The sequence below is a fragment of the Leucoraja erinacea genome, chromosome 13, assembly GCF_028641065.1.
Source record: "Leucoraja erinacea ecotype New England chromosome 13, Leri_hhj_1, whole genome shotgun sequence".
Classification (NCBI taxonomy): domain Eukaryota; kingdom Metazoa; phylum Chordata; class Chondrichthyes; order Rajiformes; family Rajidae; genus Leucoraja; species Leucoraja erinaceus.
The window spans coordinates 28,815,345-28,834,893 of NC_073389.1; the positions used below are offsets into that span (position 1 = coordinate 28,815,345).

A 19,549-nucleotide genomic window follows, 5' to 3' on the forward strand; every position below is an offset into this window, starting at 1 on the left:
TCTCCTCCTCCTCCTCCTCCTCGCCAAATGTGTTCCTCGCCGCTCTCTGCTCAGGGCAAACGGAAGCGCAGCGCCCCAGGGTGAGAGGTCAGGGGTGCGGTTGTTTACTTCCGGCGGGCTGTTGGCTCCTCACGCCGCGTCTGGACAGCGGGGCGACCCGGGGAAGAGGAGGCGCAGGTGAAGGCCGCGGCCGGCAAGACAAGGCAGGGCAGGGCAAGGCAAGGCAGGGCAGCCAGCGCAGGGAGCGGTGCGATCGCTGGCTTGGTGAGGTCGGGCCTGCAGCGCGGTCCCGGCGCAGCCGCCGTTGATGCTGCGGCCGTCGGCGCCCTGCGACAGCTCGCCGGACGAGGAGCGGCGCGCCGATGTCAGTGGCCGCGGACACCCCAAAAAGAGAGTGCGGATCGCCGAGCCCGAGCAGGCGGTGGCTAAAGCGGCCTCGGCGCAGCTGCTCGTCCTGGCCGAGGCCGGCCAGGGCAGGAAACGTGTGCGGCCGGCACAGGCCCAGGCCCAGGTCGAGGGGGACATGGCGGACGACGGGCAGCGGAAGGCCAACTTTTCGGCGCTGCTCGGTCACACCAACGGGCTGAGCCGTGCCGGAGGCAAACCCGCCGCATCCAGGAAGCTACTCATCAAGAACTTTAAAGGTGGATGCCTCCCCTCCTCCCTTTCCCCATGCCATTCCCCATCCTCATCCCCACTCCATCCCCCTCACTATCCCAATTCCAGAATTTTGGCTGTAATTTTTAAATATTTTTGCTCTGCAGCAAAGGATACATTTGGCTGCATTAATGAACAGAATGTGTTTCCTGGTTGTCTTCCAACAGATAAACCTAAATTGCCAGATAACTACACTCGGGACACATGGCAGAAGCTCCATGAAGCAGTTGGGACAATTCAGAACAGCACATCAATAAAATACAACTTAGAGGAACTTTATCAGGTAACATACCACATTGCTGCTATTGGGTTTGTCCATAGAAACTAGGAACTGCAGGTGCTGGTTTATGGAAAAAGAAACAGTGCTGGAATAACCCAATGAGTCAGGCAGCACCTCTGGAGAACATGGAGAGGTGGCGTTTCTGGTGGTGAGATAATGGGGTTCACTTTGCTGCTTTAAGGAATTGAATATAAATCCTGGCCATCTTTCAACAAATAAATTAAAATTGCCTCTAGCCTGACCCGAAACATCGGCAATCCTTGTTCTCCATTAAGTTTGTTCGCCTGTACAATATCTCAGATAAGGTAAAAAAAAAAAAGGAATAGAATAAACTAAAACAAAAATCATTTTATTCATAATTTTACGTAACAGATGCAAAGAAAACCAGAGATATTCCAAATAAATAAAGACCAGCAAGTTAAATGTCAATGGGTTATTAATTTATTAAATGTCAATTGGAAGTTATTAATTTATACCTAGAAAGGCAGAGCTTAATCAAAGATTAATCAAAGTCTCTCTTGGGATAAATCTTGTCTGACTAATGCGATTGAATTTTTTCAAGAGATAATAAAGTGTGTTGATGTGGACATCATGATCACAGTGGTCTATACAACTTCAATAAATGTTGGAACCCATTGACATGTTTACCAATTGGATACAGAATTATCTAGGTGATAAGAGGCAATGGGTGATGGTTCTGTGATTGGAAGCCTGTGCCCCGAGATGTACCAGAGGGGTCAGTGCAACAACAGTTCTTGCTTATAACGTACATTAATGCTTTTGGGTCAATGTAAGTGATATAAGCGTTCAGTGACACAAAAATAGTTGGTGATGTTGATGAAGTGGGTGGTATTAAGCTGCAGAATGATTTTGATCAGACTGGTGGCCCAAGCAATAGCAGGTGATATTTTATCCTGGTAAATGTGACGTAATGTATTTTAGGCAGATTACTAATATGCGGTCATACAAAATGAATGGTGGGGCCTTTGGAAAATTGAGGAACAGAGGGACCTTGATATATATTAACGTCGTCAGATCTTAGGGATTTATTGGCTTCCATTAATTTCCCAATGCTTTATTTTGCAAATGCAAAATATGTCCTATCATTTTCTAATCCACTACTGACCTGCAGCTCTTCATTATTTCTGAGAGGATTTCTGTATCTTCTATAAAGACTGAAATATTTGTTTCATTTTTTTGACATTTCTGTAAACCCCAATATTTATCCTAAGTGTGTGATAATGAAACACGTGGAAAATAATATGAGGATTAGGCAGTATAAATCTGTTTGACAAACATGCTGGAATTTCTTTTCTCCCATCTGTCTGTATGGAAAATTGGTTCTGTTTTTCTCAAGCTCATATTCGACTTTCCCTTTTCTTTGAATGCCTTGGTCCTTTACTGAATTGTGAAATGTTTGCAATCTATGGGTATGCTGTGATCATTGACTACATCCTGAGCCCTTTCATTTTATCTAACACTATCAAGGCTGGGCCACTTACTCAGGATTTGTTTTTGCCTCAAGCGATTATATATTTCTTGAATCTATAGATGATACACACAATGCAGGTGGAACTAAGCAGGTCAAGCATTATCTGTGGAGGGAAAGAACAGGCAATGTTTCAGGTCTGGACCCTTCCTCTGAATTGAAACCATGTATTGACTGTATGAAAGTTAAATTTAGTTTAGTACAGAGATACAGCGCGGAAACAGGCCCTTCGGCCCACTGGGTCCACGCTGATCAGCGATCCCCGCACATTAACACTATCCTACACCCACTAGGGACAATTTTTACCTTTACCAAGCCAATTAACCTACATACCACTGATGATCTCAGAGAAAACCCACGCAGGTCATGGGGAGAATGTACAAACTCCGTACAGACAGCACCCGGTCGGGATCGAATCCAGATCACCGGCGCTGCATTCGCTGTAAGACAGCAACTCTGCCGCTGTGCCACCGTGCTGCCCTGTTGCAATTTAATTCATTTACTTCAAATTTCAGTTGAACCTTTGGTTCCAAAGGTTCCAAAGTCTGCATTATTTTGATTCAAGAAGCTGGTTTCAGATTGAATTAAATCACTTTCAAACCTTGGATAAAATTATATTATATTATGACTATGGTCTCCTTAAGACACTTGGCTACCGTATCATCAATTAACTTAAAAAAAAAAAATCCACAATACCTCATGCCTGTTCCCTTGTTGATTTCTCTGCCTACTGATCTTGAAAATACCCATACATACTCTACCAAGGTTGGGCCTTCACATTCAAGCTATTGATGTATATCACATTCATTAATGTAATGTCTATTATATAGATTAATGACCTGGATGTGAATGTGGCAGATTTTGCCATTTGCAGATAATATGAAAATTGGTAGGTGTCATTGATACTGAGGAAGATAGTTTTACACTACAGAAGAACATTAAATCAACAGGTAATTTGGGCAAAATAATGACAGATGGAATTTAATCGTAAGTGTGAGAGGGATGTTCAAATAAGTCTTGGACACCATGAACGATACAGTCCTAAGGAGTATTGAGAAATATCTTGAACTTTGACGTCCTAGATTCCGATGTGTCCCACTGTACGAGCTAATTCAAGAGCTCTCCCGAGTTAAAAAAAAAAAAAAATCAAACTTGTGGTAAGCACGTAGAATGTATGTAGTGGGTACGTCGGAGCTTGGGACGTCTCTTAAGCGGCTCGAAACGCTAACGGCAGGTACTCTGGAAACGCGGAAAGCTTGGGAAGACTCGTGAAGATTTTTCAACGTTGAAAAATGTCCACCAGAGCCCCGAGTACCTACGAGCGGCTATTACCCTAATTCTCCGAATTCGAATCAGGGGAAACTCTTGAATTAGCTCGTACAGTGGGACAGCCCCTTAAAGGTGGTAACACAGGTCGATAGCACGATGATTTATTCTCCTGGACATGGGGTTGAAGAGCAAGGAGGTTTTGGTACAACTTTATAAAACATCGATTAGACTGCAGCTGGAATATTATATGTTGTTCTGATCACCACACTTTAGGAAGTACATCATTGCATTGGAGTGGGTGCAGAGGAGATTCACAAGTAGATTGCCTGGATGGAATATTTAAGTTACAGTGGTTAGGCTAGGTTTGTTTTCTTTGAAGTAGTGGAGGTTGATGATGACCTGGAAGTGGTGTACAAAACTGAGATGGCTATATTTAAGAGGGAGTTAGATGTGGCCCTTGTGGCTAAGGGGATCAGGGGGTATGGAGAGAAGGCAGGTACGGGATACTGAGTTGGATGATCACCCATGATCATATTGAATGGCGGTGCAGGCTCGAAGGGCCGAATGGCCTACTCCTGCACCTAATTTCTATGTTTCTATAGGGTAGATGTGGAATGTGTTCTTTTGAGCCTCCCAACCCTTCCAAATTCTTCCACTGCTCCCCTTGGCTGTGCATTTCCAGACATAACCATTGACTTTGTAAACAAAAATATTTCCTTGTGTCACTTTAGTTCCTTTACAAATCAACTTAATTCTATATCCAGTAACACAATAGGTGCAGGAGTAGGCCATTCAATCCTTTGAGCCAGCACCGCCATTCAATGTGATCATGGCTGATCATTCCACAATCAGTACCCCGTGCCTGCCTTCTCCCCATATCCCCTGACCCCGCTATCTTTAAGAGCCCTATCAAACTCTCTCTTGAAAGTATCCAGAGAACTGGCTTCTACCACCCTCTGAGGCAGAGAATTCCACAGACTCACAACTCTGTGTGAAAAGGTGTTTCCTCATCTCCGTTCTAAATGGCTTACCCCTTATTGTTAAACGGTGGCCCCTGGTTTTGGATTCCCCCAACATCGGAAACATGTTTCCTGCCTCTAGCCTTAATAATCATATATTTCAATAAGATTCCCTCTCATCCTTTCAAATTCCACAGTATATAAGCCCAGCCACTCCATTCTCTCAGCATATGACAGTCCTGCCATCACGGGAATTAACCTTGTGAACCTACGCTACACTCCCGGAATAGCAAGAATGTCCTTCCTCAAATTGAGACCAAAACTGCACACAATACACCAGGTGTAGTCTCACTGGGGCCTTGTACAACTGCAGGAGGACCTCTTTTCTCCTATTCTCAACTCCTCTTGTTATGAAGGCCAACAAGCCATTCGCTTTCTTCACTGCCTGCTGTACCTGCATGCTTACTTTAATTGACTGATGAACAAGGACCCCCAGATCCCGTTGTATTCCCCCTTTTCCCAACGACACCATTTAGATAATAATCTACCTTCCTGTTTTTCCCACCAAAGTGGATAACCTCACATTTATCCACATTAAACTGCATCTGCCATGCATCTGCCCACTCACTCAACTTGTCCAAGTCACCCTGCATTCTGATAGCATCCTCCTCACAGTTCACACTGCCACCCAGCTTTGTGTCATCTTTAAATTTGCTAATGTTACTTTGAATCCCTTCATCTAAATCATTGATGTATATTGTAAATAGCTGCGGTCCCAGCACCGAGCCTTGAGGTACCCCACTAGTCACTGCCTGCCATTCTGAAAGGGACCCGTTGATCCCTACTCTTTTTCCTGTCTGCCAATCAATTTTCTATCCATGTCAACACTCTACCCCCAATACCATGTGCCCTAATTTTGCCCACTAATCTCCTATGTTGGACCTTAACAAATGCTTTCTGAAAGTCCAGGTGCACTACATCCACTGGCTCACCCATGTCCATTTTCCTAGTTACATCCTCAAAAAATTCCAGAAGATTTGTCAAGCATGATTTCCCCTTCGTAAATCCATGCTGACTCGGACCGATCCTGTTACTGCTATCCGAATGTGCCGCTATTTCATCTTTTATGATTGACTCCAGCATCTTCCCCACCACCAATGTCAGGCAAACTGGTCCATAATTCCCTGTTTTCTCTCTGCCGCCTTTCTTAAAAAGTGGGATAACATTAGCTAACCTCCAATCCACAGGTACTGATCCTGAATCTATAGAAAATTGGAAAATGATCACCAATGCATCCACGATTTCTAGAGCCACTTCCTTAAGTACCCTGAGATGCAGACCATCAGGCCCTGGGGATTTATCAGCCTTCAGTCCCATCAGTCTACCCAACACCATTTCCTGCCTAAAGTGGATTTCCTTCAGTTCCTCCGTCACCCAGATCCTCTGGTCACTAGTACATCAGGAAGATTGTTTGTGTCCTCCTTAGTGAAGACTGATCCAAAGTACTTGTTCAACTCATCTGCCATTTCCTTGTTCTCCATAATAAATTCACCTTTTTCCAGTCTTCAAGGGTCCAACTTTGGTCTTAACTAATTTTTTCCTCTTCACATACCTAAAGAAGCTTTTACTATCTTCCTTTATATTCTTGGCAAGATTACCTTCGTACCTCATCTTTTCTCCCCGTATTGCCTTTTTAGTTATCTTCTGTTGCTCTTTAAATGTTACCCAATCCTCTGGCTTCCAGCTCATCTTTGCTATGTTGTACTTCTCTTTTATTTTTATACTGTCCCTGAGTTCCCTTGTCAGCCACGGTCACCCCTTACTCCCGTTGGAATCTTTCTTCCTCTTTGGAATGAACTGATCCTACAGCTTCTGTATTCCCAGAAATACCTGCCAATTTTTAATCTTTCTGCAAAGGAAAAAAAAATCTATTTCATCTGTCCATACACTTCATGATGTTTGAGGACCACTGTCAATTTTTCTCATAGGAGCTTCTGATCCAGGGAGAATGGCCCAGTTTGTCCAGTCTATCCACACAAACTAAATGTCATGATTGCTGGAATAATTTTAATAAATTTCTATTGCGCAATGCGTGTTTGTGTCTTTGCAAAAGTATGACATCTTGAACTGAGCACAATACTTTAGCTGCTGAACAACCAATTATTGCTGCTAATAGCAAGGTTGTAGAACATGCCCAGCAAACCAAGCTATCCTCATGAAGAGTGGACAAACTGAGCCACAACTCATCACATAGCCAAACACAATGTGTTTTGAAATATAATTAATCCATTTAATCTCAGCCTATCTATTTCCTTTGTTCTAATCACTTCCCCACCTTCCCGAGTACTGACAGGTAATTTGTTTTCTCACATTCCCATTTCTGACGAAGAGTCTCAGATCCAGACCATTAACATACAATTCAGCTGTTTATATTTCAGATTTCCAGCATGTGCAGTTTTCTTTTGATTTTCTCCCAAGAAGCTTCCTTATGGAAGCAGACATTCATGTCTCCTAGTGATATGAGAACCTCATCTATTCACTTTGGTTGCTTAAACCTTCGAATTTTCATCTAAAATCCATTAATGTCAAAGTTTTGAAATTTTGGGGTGAATCCACCTTCAACTTTCCATTGAAAGCATTGATACAGATTTCCAACTGCATGTTCTATTAATTCCCTTAAACCCCCACAACTTGACCAAATCTACCAGGCTGGATCAGAAATATCCATGAACACTGTGGGAAATTAGAGAGGAAATTGTGGGAGCCCTTGCTGAAATTAACCAGTTGCCAATAAATACTGGAGAGTCTCACAAAGGGTGGTGGATGAATGGAACAAGCTAAGCTGCCAGAGGAGGTAGCTGTGGCAGGGACTATTGCAACATTTAAGAAGCAGTTAGACAGGTACATGGATAGGACAGGTTTGGAGGAATATGGACCAAACACTGGCAGGTGGGACTAGTGCAGCTGGGACATGTTGGCCAGTGTGGGCAAGTTGGACTGAAGGGTCTATTTCCACACTGTATCACTCTATGACTCTAGGTGCTGGAAGACTGGAGGGTGGCTAATGTGGTGCCTCTATTCAAGAAAGGCTGCAGGAAAGGGTATTGAACTACACACCAGTGAGCTTAACAGCTATAGTCAGAAAGTTACTGTAGAGTATTCTGAAGGATAGGATATGCATGCATTTAGATGGACAAGGGCTGGTCATCATGGTATTGTTCATGGGAGGTTGTGTTGTGAAGAAAAGTGTATTTTGAAGATATGACCGAAAAGGTTGATGAGGGCTGTAGATGTGTACAGTGCATTTAGACCCCTTCACTTTTTCCACATTTTGCTATGTTACAGCCTTATTCTAAAATTGATTAAATTCATTTATTTATCATCAATCTGCACACAATGCCCCATAATAAAAAAAGCAAAAACAGGTGTTTAGAAATGTTTGCTAAGTAATTAAAAATAAATAACCTAAATATCACATTTACATAAGTACTCAGACCCTGTTCCTCAGTATTTTGTTGAGGCACCTTTGGCAGCAATTACAGCCTCAAGTCTTCTTGAGTATGATGCTATAAGTTTTGCACACCTGTATTTCGGTAATTTCTCCCATTGTTCACTGCGGATCCTCTCAAGCTCTGTCAGGTTGGATGGGGAGCATCGATGCACAGCTATTTTCAGGTCCATCCAGAGATGTTTGATCGGGTTCAAGTCCAGGCTCTGGCTGGGGCACTCAAGGACATTCAGACTGGTCACAAAGCCACTCCTGCCTTGTCTTGGTTGCGTGCTTAGGGTTGTTGTCCTGTTGGAAGGTGAACCTCCGCACCAGTCTGAGGTCTAAAACGCTCTGGAGCAGGTTTTCATCAAGGATCTCTCTGTACTTTGCTTCGTTCATCTTTCCCTCGATCCTGACTAGTTTCCCAGTTCTTGCCGCTGTTAAACATCCCCACAGCATGATGCTGCCACCCACCATGCTTCACCGTGATGAGCGGTGCCTGGTTTCCTCCAGACATGACATTTGGCATTCAGGCCAAAGAGTTCAATCTTGGTTTCATCAGACCAGAGAATCTTGTTTCTCATGATCTGAGAGTCCTTTAGGTGCCTTTTGGCAAACTCCAAGTGGGCTGTCATGTGCCTTTTACTGAGGAGTGGCTTCCGTCTGGCCACTCTACCATCGAGGCATGATTGGTGGAGTGCTGCAGATATAGTTGTCCTTCTGGAAGGTTCTCCCATCTCCACATGGGAACTCTGGAGCTCTGTCAGAGTGACCATCGGGTTCTTGGTCACCTCCCTGACCAAGGCCCTTCTCCCCCGATTGCTCAGTTTGGCCGGGCAGCCAGCTCTATAAAGAATCCTGGTGGTTCCAAAGTTCTTCCATTTAAGAATGACGGAGACCACTGTGTTCTTCAGGACCTGCAATGCTGCAGAAATTGTTTTATACCCCACCCCAGAACTGTGTCTCGACACAATCCTGTCTCGGAGGTCTACAGACAATTCCTTCATCTTCATGGCTTGGTTTTTGCTCTGACATGCACTGTGAACTGTGGGACCTTATATAGACAGGTGTGTGCCTTTCCAAATCATGTCCAATCAATTTAATTTACCACTGATGGACTCCAATCAAGTTGTAGAAACATCTCAAGGATAATCAGTGGAAACAGGATGAACCTAAGCTCAATTTTGAGTGTCATAGCAAAGGGTCTAAATACTTATGTAAATGCTATATTTCAGTTATTTATTTTTAATTACTTTGCAAAATGTTCTAAACATCTGTTTTCGCTTCTTCATTCTGGAGTATTGTATATAGATTGATGGTTAAAAAAAAATGAGTTTAATCAATTTTTTAAAATGGCTGTAACGTAACAAAATGTGGAAAAAGTGAAGAGGTCTGAATACTTTCTGAATGCACTATATATGGATTTCAGCAAAGCATTCAACAAGGTTCCACAGACTAGGCTACAGTGGATGGTTAGATCACTTGGATCTGGGGAAAGAAAATGGAATGGATAGAAAGTTGGCTCTATGGAAGGAAGTAGGTTGATGGTGGAAAGTTATTTTTCAGATTGGAGGTCTAAGACTACTGGTGTGCCTCAGGGCTAGGAGCTGTGCCCATTACCAAAGATTATAGAGCAGAGCAAGATACTCTGTGATAAAAAGCGTATGACAGTATGACATGACGCCATTTTATTGAGCAGCAATTTACAATAATATTAATAAAATTGACAATAATATTAACTAAATATGTGAAGTGATCGATTATATATAACACACTTTTCCCTACAACACTGATTACACCAAACATGATAGAGCGGATCAATCTTTGGAACAGATTACATCAAAGATACTAGAGGAGCATTGCCCACTGCCTCGGGAGCGCCGACCGCGGGCAGACGCTTGAGGCTCTCCCGCCGACCGCCTTCATCTGGTATCGGGGGGGACCGAGAATCAGTCCTGGATCAACTCAGGAGTGCAGGAAACGTCCTCTTTCCCCCAAAGATACTAGAGGAGCCTCTAATATCTTTGCTTTTCCCTGCGACCTGATGTAAGAGCAGATTTGATAACTGTGGAGTCCGTCCCTGCTACCAAAGATGTCGCGTTTGGCATAAACAAATGGCGGCCGTGACGTTCCGTTACGTACTACACGTCAGCCCATTGGATTTTGGAGGAGTGGTCTATCTTGCTCTGCTCTATAATCTTTGCCCATTACTGTTTGTCATCTATATCAATGATTTGGATGAAAATGTACATGACAAGATTAGCAAATTTACAGATGATACAAAAGTGAGTGGTAATGCAGATCGCGAAGTTGTTTGTCAAAAATTGCAGCAGGATTTTGCTCGGTTGGCCAGGTGGGCTGAGGAATGGTTGATGCAATTTAATACAGGGAAATGAGAGGTGTTGCATTTTGGAAAGTCTAACCTAGGGAGGACCTACACAGTGAATGGTATGGCTCTGGGAAGTGTTGTAGAGCAGAGGGATCTCGGAGTGCAGGTACATAGCAGAGGTTGCGAAGCGTTTTTGAAAGTGGGGGGGGCTGAGCGATCACTGATCACTGGCCTTGGGGGTACCCGACAAAGGAGTGGAGTGACCAAGTGGGGGGGGGGGGGGGGGGGTAGGGACTTTTTGAAATTTTATGTGTTGAAATCGTGTTTTAGTGTATTGTAGAAGTATGATTTCAATGTTTTTTGTTTGAAGTATTTTGAGATAATGTAGGGCCTACATGAGATAGGAGCAGGTGATTATTATTTTTATTATTGCTCGACCTCCAAAAAATGGGAGGTAATAATACAGGCCATATCGCCCACCTCAAAAAGTGGGGGGATATATCCCCCATCTAAATGCACTGAGTCTCTTGCCCAGAGTAGGTGAATCGAGGACCAGAGGACAGATCTAAGGTGAAGGGGAAAAGATTTCATAGGAACCTGATGGGTAACCTTTTCCACACAAAGGGTGGTAGGTGTATGGAACAAGCTGCCAGAGGAGGTAGTTGAGGCAGGGACTATCCCAACATTTAAGAAACAGTTAGACTGATACATGGATGGTGTGGCGGGACTAAGGGTCGTTTTATACTCGAACCCCTCGGCACTAAATGGCCTAGTCCCCGGTCCTTATTCTAAAACTGGGTGATCTTCCCCTGGTTTGTTTGTGGACTGCCCCTAACATCCCACGCACTACATTGGTGACCCCGACGATCTTAGTACTAAATGGCCTACCCCTTATTCTTAAACTGTGACCCCTGTTTGTGGACTCCCCCAACATCGGGAATTTTTTTTCTGCAGTTACTGTATGGTTACACTCCCTCCCCCCGGTTCCGTGGCCCATTCATAGTTCCTTAAAGATGACATCGCAGGTAGGTAGGATGGTCAAAAAAGGCTTTTTTTCAGTCAGAGTATTCAGTATAGAAATTGGGAGGTCATGTTGCAGTTATATAAGATGTTGGTGAGGCTGCATTTAGAGTATTGTGTTCAGTTCTGGGCACTATGTTATAGCAAAGATGTCAATTTGGAAAGAGTGCAGAGAAGATTTACAAGGCTGTTGCCAGGACATGAGGGACTGATCTACAGGGAAAAGTTGAGCAGGCTGGGACTCTATTCCCTGGCATGCAGGAGGATGGGGGCTGATTTTTATACATAGAGATGTATAAAAAATGGGAGGAATAGATCAGTTAGATGCACAGAATCTCTTGTCCAGAGCAGGGAAATCGAGAACCAGCCATGTCGAAGCAATGACCAAGAAAGCACACAATGCCTTTACTTCTTTAGAAGGCTTAAGATGTTTGGCATGTTCCCAACAAACCCCATCAACCTCTACAGTTGTGCTGTAGCAAACATTTTATTGGGATGCATCACATGCTGGTTTGGGGACACCTTCAAGACCGCAAGAAATTGCACAAACCATGATTGACTTGGCCACTCAAGAATTTACAATTTTTTAGCTTTGAAAAACTCCTTTGTTGCTTTAGCATTATGTTTGGGATCATTGGCTTGCTGTAGAATGAACTGCCGGCCAATGAGTTTTGAGGGATTTGTTTGAACTTGAGCAGATAGTATGTGTCTATACAGTTCAGATGCTGCTACCATCAACAGTCGTATTATCAATGAAGATAAGTGAGCCAGTACCTTCAGCAGCAATAGATGCCCAGGCCATGACACCCCCACAGATAAGGTTTGGATCTTGGGCAGTTCCTTCTCTCCTCACTTTGCTCTGGCCATCACTCTGATATAAGTTAATCTTTGTCTCATCTGTCTACAAGACCTTTTTCCAGAACTGTGTTTACTCTTTTAAGTATTCATTGGCAAACTGTAACCTGGCCATCCTATTTTTGCGGCTAACCAATGGTTTGCATCTTGCAGAGTAGCCTCTGTATTTCTGTTCACGAGGTCTTCTGCGGACAGTGGTCATTGACAAATTCAGACCTGACTCCTGAAGAGTGTTTCTGATCTGTCGGGCAGCTGTTTGGGGATTTTTTTTAAATTATAGAGAGAATTCTTCTGTCATCAGCTGTGGAGGTCTTCCTTGGCCTGCCAGTCCCTTTGCGATTAGTAAGCTTACCAGTGCTCTCTTTCTTCTTAATGATGTTCCAAACAGTTGATTTTGGTAAACCTAAGGTCTCTAACAGTTCTATTCTTGTTTCTCAGTCTCATCATGACTTCTTTGACTTTCATTAGCACAACTTTGGTCCTCATGTTGCTAAACAGCAATAAAAGTTTCCAAAGGTGATGGAAAGACTAGGTGCTGAGAGCTCTCTTATACCTGCATTAAGGAGGTATTTAAACACACCTGAACGATTGCAAACACCTGTGAAGCCATGTGTCCCAAAGATGGTGTCCTGAAATGGGGGGGACTATGTATAAACATAGCCGTAATGTCTACATGGTGAAACCAAAATGTATAAAAACACTCTTATGGAGGGCACTGTATACTCAATGCCTTGACTGATGAAGGGCAATGTACTGAAAGTCTTCTTGACCACTGTATCTGTAGCATGCAGTATCTTATCCAATGCCTTGCTGAAGTCCATATATGAAACCTCTTTGACTTTTCCCATGTCAAGCTTTTTGGTAACTTCAAAAAACTCAATCTGATTCACAATAGACACCCATCTCCCACATCCTAAACCAAGCTAGACAAAAATGCTGGAGAAACTCAGCGGGTGAGGCAGCATCTATGGAGCGAAGGAATAGGTTATGTTTTTCGGGTCAAGACCCTTCTTCAGACTGATGTGGAGGAGGGGGGGGGGCGGGGAAAAGAAAGGAAGAGGCGGAGACAGTAGGCTGTGGGACAGCTGGGAAGGGGGGAGAAAGCAAGGACTGCCTGAAATTGGAGAAGTCAAACCAAGCTGACTTTTCACAAATGAATTGGTCTCATGGACATGTTTCCATGCTCGGAGTCTAAAATTAGACTCTTAAAAATGTGATTTTTGTGAAGTGGTGGTGTAAAGTTTTGAGCAGTGCCAAACCACAAAAAGTAGAGAATTATCTAGTTGAGATCTTTTCAGCATCACTTAATAAACCATTTCTCTGCACATTACTAGATCCTGTAATTTTGGCACTGTGCTGTTGGGTTGAGCCATGGTTGTGTGACTGTTCATTTGCACATCTCCAGAGCACATTGAGATTGGAATCTGGTTCGTATAATGGATTATTTTGTTTTACACAGGCTGTTGAGAATCTGTGTTCTTATAAGGTGTCAGCAACGCTATATAAACAACTGCGACAGGTGTGTGAAGACCACGTCAAGGCACAGATTCAACAATTCCGAGAATATCCTTCTATTTGGCCATGATTTACTTAGTCCCCCATTTAGCTGTGAGTGTTTTAGCTTGAATTGTGTTAAATCTCAGGTAAGTACAATTGTTGCAGTGAAAAATACATCCATGTCTGCTAAAATTGTTAAAATGTCAGTAGGATACTGTGATTAAACGTGTATCGGTTTTGATCCTTTTTTGGAAAAAAAACTACTTTTTAAATGAACCCAGGTTTCAAATAAGGTTATTTTATTGAAATATTGAGCCGGATTCACTAACTATGTAGAATTTGCTGTGCGCAGTAGATATGTGACCACCGGAAAAGGGAGTAGGCAGACTGTGCAGTAGTCCCCAAGGGCAATTCCCCACAACAACAGAATTACCCTTTGGGTATTGTTGAGGGGGGTGTCCGATCATGGAGAGCAGCAGCAGTCAGGCATGTGGCGCCCAGACCTGGCTCTGAGACACAGCAAGAAAGCGAAAAGCGCCATTTTCATTGGAGAATTCATTAGTTAGGTGGTCACATAATACTGTGTACTGCAAATTCTACTTAGTAAAATTAAATAACCTGATGGGCTGAAGAGTGTTTCCCTCTCTCCCTCTCCCTCCCTCTCTCTTCCTCCCCCTCGTGCACCAACTCCTCATCCATGTAGTCATCTGTATTAATTCACTATTCTCACCCTCACTGACACATAGCACTTGGAGTAATTCAGAGATTACCACCCTGGAGGTCCTGGTTTTTAATCTTTTGCTGAACTCCCTATATTCATTTTGCAAGACCTCGACCCATTTCGTACCTATGTCATTTGTGCCAACGCACGACTTCTGGCTGCTCGCCCTTCCCCTTGAGATTGTGATGCAGCTTCTATGTGACCTGGCACCAGGAAGACAACACATCATCCTGGATTCTTAATTGCTGCCTCAGAATCGCCTGTCTGTGCTCCTAACTAACGTGTCTCCTACCACTATGGCTCTGCCTGACTTCACCCTTCCCCACTATGGCCACAGGGGACTCCAGTATTCTGTGCTTAATCCCTTTCCTGGTGATCACCCTTCTACTTTTCTGCCCCTACCTAAGGCACGTCCACCTCATTGTAACTCCTATCTATGACCTCAATCTCCCGGATGATCCTGATGTCACCTGGCTGTTAGTCCAGTGCCCTAACGCGATCTGTAAGGAATTGTAGCTGGATAGGTGTAGTCCTCTGGCTTCCCACATCCTGCACGAGGAGCATACAACTGCCCTTACCACAATATATACTGCAGTATGCCGTGGTGAGGAAAAAAGAGACTACCTTATCTCGCAGTCATCCTCAGCATCAAAGCCTCTCAAACTAAAACATCACACTTAGTCAACACACTTTACTTGGCCTTTGCACGGCTGCTCAGCCCAAATCTACCTTCCTTTCATACACTCTATAAGGAGCAGTCACACCAAGATGCAAACTCCAGTTTGTATATTAAAGAAGATTATTTTTAAAAGCTTTGGTCCACTAGTTTGTTTGGTGAGTTGAGACTTGATGTCTCAGTGAGTTTGACAAATTAATAATGTAAGACAAAGAGATGGCAGATGAACTAAACTGATATTTTGCATTAGACTTCATTTTTAAGGGTAGCATCCCAGAAATATCCGTGCCTTGGAAGGGAGGCAGGAACTTGGGAAGATTACGAGCACTGGGGAAGTAGTTCTAAATAATTAGTTGAATCTGCCAACTAATGAGTCTCCAGCTCTTGAATGTCCATCCCATGATCTTAAAAGAAGCTATTGAGATAGCTAATATATTTTTGATTTAAGAAATCCCTGAGATATTGTGATGATTCAATTAGAATGGAAAATGGCAAATATAATTCCTTTTTTCAAAAAGAGAGGGAGACAGAGAGCAGGAAATTGTAAGCCACTTAATTTAACATCTACTGCCAGTGTGAAGAGGGCACTTCTATGTGCTTTCTCTATCCAAGGGACCACTGAACAGACTTACTCACTGAGTGAGGCCAGTTGATGGCCATTATTCCCTCGCTCTCCCCTCACAACTGATCCTATCCTACACAGTGATTTTGATCACCTTCTAACTTAAAAACAGTTCAGGTTACAAACAGTTCTGAAGAATAGAAGATAGACACAAAAAGCTGGAGTAACTCAGCGGGATAGGCAGCATCTCTGGAGAGAAGGAATGGGTGATGTTTCTGGATGAGACCCTTCTTCAGAACAGAAAATAATAGAACTAGTAACCCGAGGACTGCCTGCAAAATGTTGGAAGCCATTATTCAAGTCATTACATTTATATATTTAAAAATAAGGTAATCTGGCAATGTCAGCATGGTTTTGTGAAAAGCAAATCAGGCTTGGACAATTTATTGAAGCTCTTTGAAGAAATAACATGTCTCTGGAATGGGTGGAGGTACTGACATTTCCAAAAGGATGTTCCAGGAAATAAAAGGAAATAACATGTTGGTGTGGACAGAGGGCTGGCTAGCTAACAAGAACCAGAGCAAGCACAAATCAGTCTTTTTCTGCTTGTTAAGATGTGACGAGGGAGCATGCCATTGGGATGATTGCTGCTGTCTCAACTGTTAACAACTTGGATGACGACCTGGAATGAGGCAGCAAAGGCAAGGTTGCCGAGTTTGCTACATTTTCTGATGTTAACTATGAGTGGACTTCAGAAATCTGTTAAGGAATGTAGATAGGTTATGTGGGTGGGCAAAGGTCTGTCCTATAGAGTACAATTAATGAAATTGTGAAATTGTCTTTATTGACAGGAAAAAATAATCATTTTCTAAATGCTGAGAGTTAAAGTTCCAAGCTGCAGAGGTTATTTGGGTGTTCTCGTGTATGATTTGCTAAAGTCAGTAAGCTTGTACAGTTAGTAATTCGGAAAACTAACATAATGTTATCATTTATTGTGTGGGGAATTGATGCAAAGATGGGGAGGTTATGATGCTACAATTATATAGGGCATTGATTTGCACCACTTCTGGAATTCTGAGTACAGTGTTGATCTCCTTATTTAAGGAAAGATGTTAATGTGTTAGAAGGAGTTCAGAGAAAGTTTATGGACAGATGGCTGGAATGGCAGGTTGCCTTATAGGGAAAGGTTGAAAGGGCAGTGCGCCACGAGTCTTTACTGTGCTCTGGACTGTTCGACTGTTAACCTTGAGCATTTGAGCTGATACGCTCAACATCTGAATGCACATCATGGTGCTTTATTCTGCCTGCCCCAGATACATAGGGCTTGATTGAAACATTCGGTCCTGAGGGGGCTTGACAGATTGGAAGTGAAAAAGACATTTCCTCATGGGAGAATCTTGAGCTAAGGATTACTGTTTAAACATAAGCTGTGAGATAACCTGCAACAAGGCTTTTTTAAATTCTCGCTGAAGTTCACAGGTCTCTGGAATTCTGAGGACCAGATGTGGAAGTAGAGCCATGGAATATATTTGGGGTTGAAGTAGTTTTCAGCTGAATACATTTAGATTTTATGTTCTTTAAAAATGATGGTGCATGTATAAATGTTGGTGATTCGAGCTGGTGTATTACTAAGGAGCAGTGCCACACTGATGAGTGAAGTCATTAATGAATTATAACATTGTTAACCGGAGTTATTACGATATTGTTCCTTAACTTTGTTTACCACGGATTCACTGGATAGCAGTCTGTTTTTGAAGAAGATTAACAAATGTTGGCAGGATCATTGTCGACAAATGGTAAGTTAGTCCCTCTTGAATACCACACATTTCTATTCTTGGGGAATGTTTGCCCTTGTGTTTTGGAATATAATAATATTTACTTGTTGCATGGTCGTATTTGTTTATATTGTTTCTATTCATCTGCAGATAATGATCCGGAGTATTTTCCTGTTTCTTGACCGAACCTATGTCCTCCAGAGTTCAATGCTTCCATCTATCTGGTGAGTGCAATGCAAAAAGGGCAGTGTGCCACGAGTCTTTACTGTGCTCTGGACTGTTAGACTGTTAACCTTGAGCATTTGAGCTGATACACTCAACATCTAAATGCATGATGCTTTATTCTGCCTGCCCCAGATACAACTAACTTTTGTTAGAAATTAAGGATTACCTCTGGTGTATGAAATTGTTTTCAAAGCAATTATTAAATTAATTGTTCTGGTCATATCTTATGCCATCACTTGGTTAAAAATGCCTCATTCTGGTTTATCAAGTTGAATTATGTATTTAAATGCAAATTGTTAAACCAATTCCTTGCAAATGTGGTTTGTTTGTAGCTCTCAAAAAATGATGCTGATATCTATGGGAACATACCCAAAGCACAAAATATGATGCAGTTATAACTAACTCATCAATGTGTGTAGTTGAAGCCTTGGGCCCATGGCGAATGACGATAGACCCAAAATGCTGGAGTAACTGGCAGCATCCCTGGAGAAAAGGAATAGGTGATGTTTTGGGTCAAAACCTTTCTTCAGACTGAGTCAGGAGGGAGGGTGTAGTGACAGATTTTACTTCGGAGTCACGTGAGTGACTACGTGAAGAACCCACCCAGCGCGCAGGCGCGGCATTACGTCAGCAGTGCAACAGCGGCAGCAGCTGGAGCCAGGCTCTCCAGCTGCAGCATAAAGACGAGACCTCAGGTAAGTGCCTTTTTTGTTACAGAGTCGCGCTAGAGAGAATAATGGCCTCTCGCAAGCGACCAGCCAGGAGGACTGCCTGCCCTACTCCACCCGAGGACGGGTCCATATCGGGACGGCAGCCTCTCGCAGCAGAGGAGCTTTTTCAACGCTCCCGCTCACCCGACACCGAGCCGCCCCCAGTGCTGCAGATTTCAACGCCCCGCACAGGGAGGAAGGCGACACATAAAACCGACCGGCCGGTGTCCTCCGATGAATCGGAGGAACGGGAACACTCTCCCCCACCGAAAAGGGGAGACGCTCGGATAAGCTGCATGAGGCAGCTCCTCGAGCGTATGATTAATGAGGAGATGCGGCATCTCCCAGGAGGACGGGCTTTGGCCTCCTCCTCTCCACACCCTTCTGTACCCTCTATGTTCGAGGGCAGTAAGGGAGGCCAGGACTGGGCTGGCCTATCCCAAGGGCAGGCGGAGGATATCGTCAGCATGCCGGGCGTGCCGGAAGAAGAGCTACTGGGTGTAGTGGGCCGATATGCGGCACCACCAACAACTGGGATGGTGTTGCCACCCAGAATGGCGGCAACTATAAACAGGCTGTCCAACAACCCGCTGCAGGACAAGGCTGTCCAGCAGGCCCTTGACAACTACATCGCGCCAGAAAATTGCGAGGCGCTGAGGGTCAAGACGGTCAATGGGCAGATCTGGAACCAGCTGGGGCAGCAAATAAGGGCTCAGGAGGTCAAAATGCAGCGAGTCCTGAAGCTCCACTCAGCAGCCGTCACCGCCTTTGCTCGGTCCGTTGGGGATGAAGACCTGACCATACCCCAGCAGGATGCCCTCGCACTGATGTGCAGCACCACGTATGAGCTAAACAACCTACGGCGGGACAACATCAGGCCTGCCCTCAACCCAACATATGCCGGCCTCTGTAAAGCTCCAGCGCCCGAACGACAGGCGCTGCTATTTGGTGCGGATCTGGCCAAAAGGCTCAAGGAGTTGGAAGGAGTTGTTGGAAGAGGCGGCAAAACCAGTAGGCCTCATGCGGGAAGGGCAA

General features: G+C 43.8%; 1 protein-coding gene across 1 annotated transcript in view; it reads left to right on the plus strand.

The window, feature by feature from the left end:
- Positions 1-36: 36 nt before the first annotated feature.
- LOC129702764 (cullin-4A-like) overlaps positions 37-19,549 on the plus strand; it is a 56,081-nt gene continuing 36,568 nt past the window's right edge. Inside the window, exons 1-5 of the mRNA XM_055644713.1 lie at positions 37-644; positions 825-940; positions 13,808-13,911; positions 17,528-17,600; positions 17,730-17,803. Of these exons, the coding sequence (XP_055500688.1) occupies positions 308-644; positions 825-940; positions 13,808-13,911; positions 17,528-17,600; positions 17,730-17,803 (704 nt within the window). The 5' untranslated portion in view covers positions 37-307. The remainder of the gene's footprint in view (positions 645-824; positions 941-13,807; positions 13,912-17,527; positions 17,601-17,729; positions 17,804-19,549) is intronic.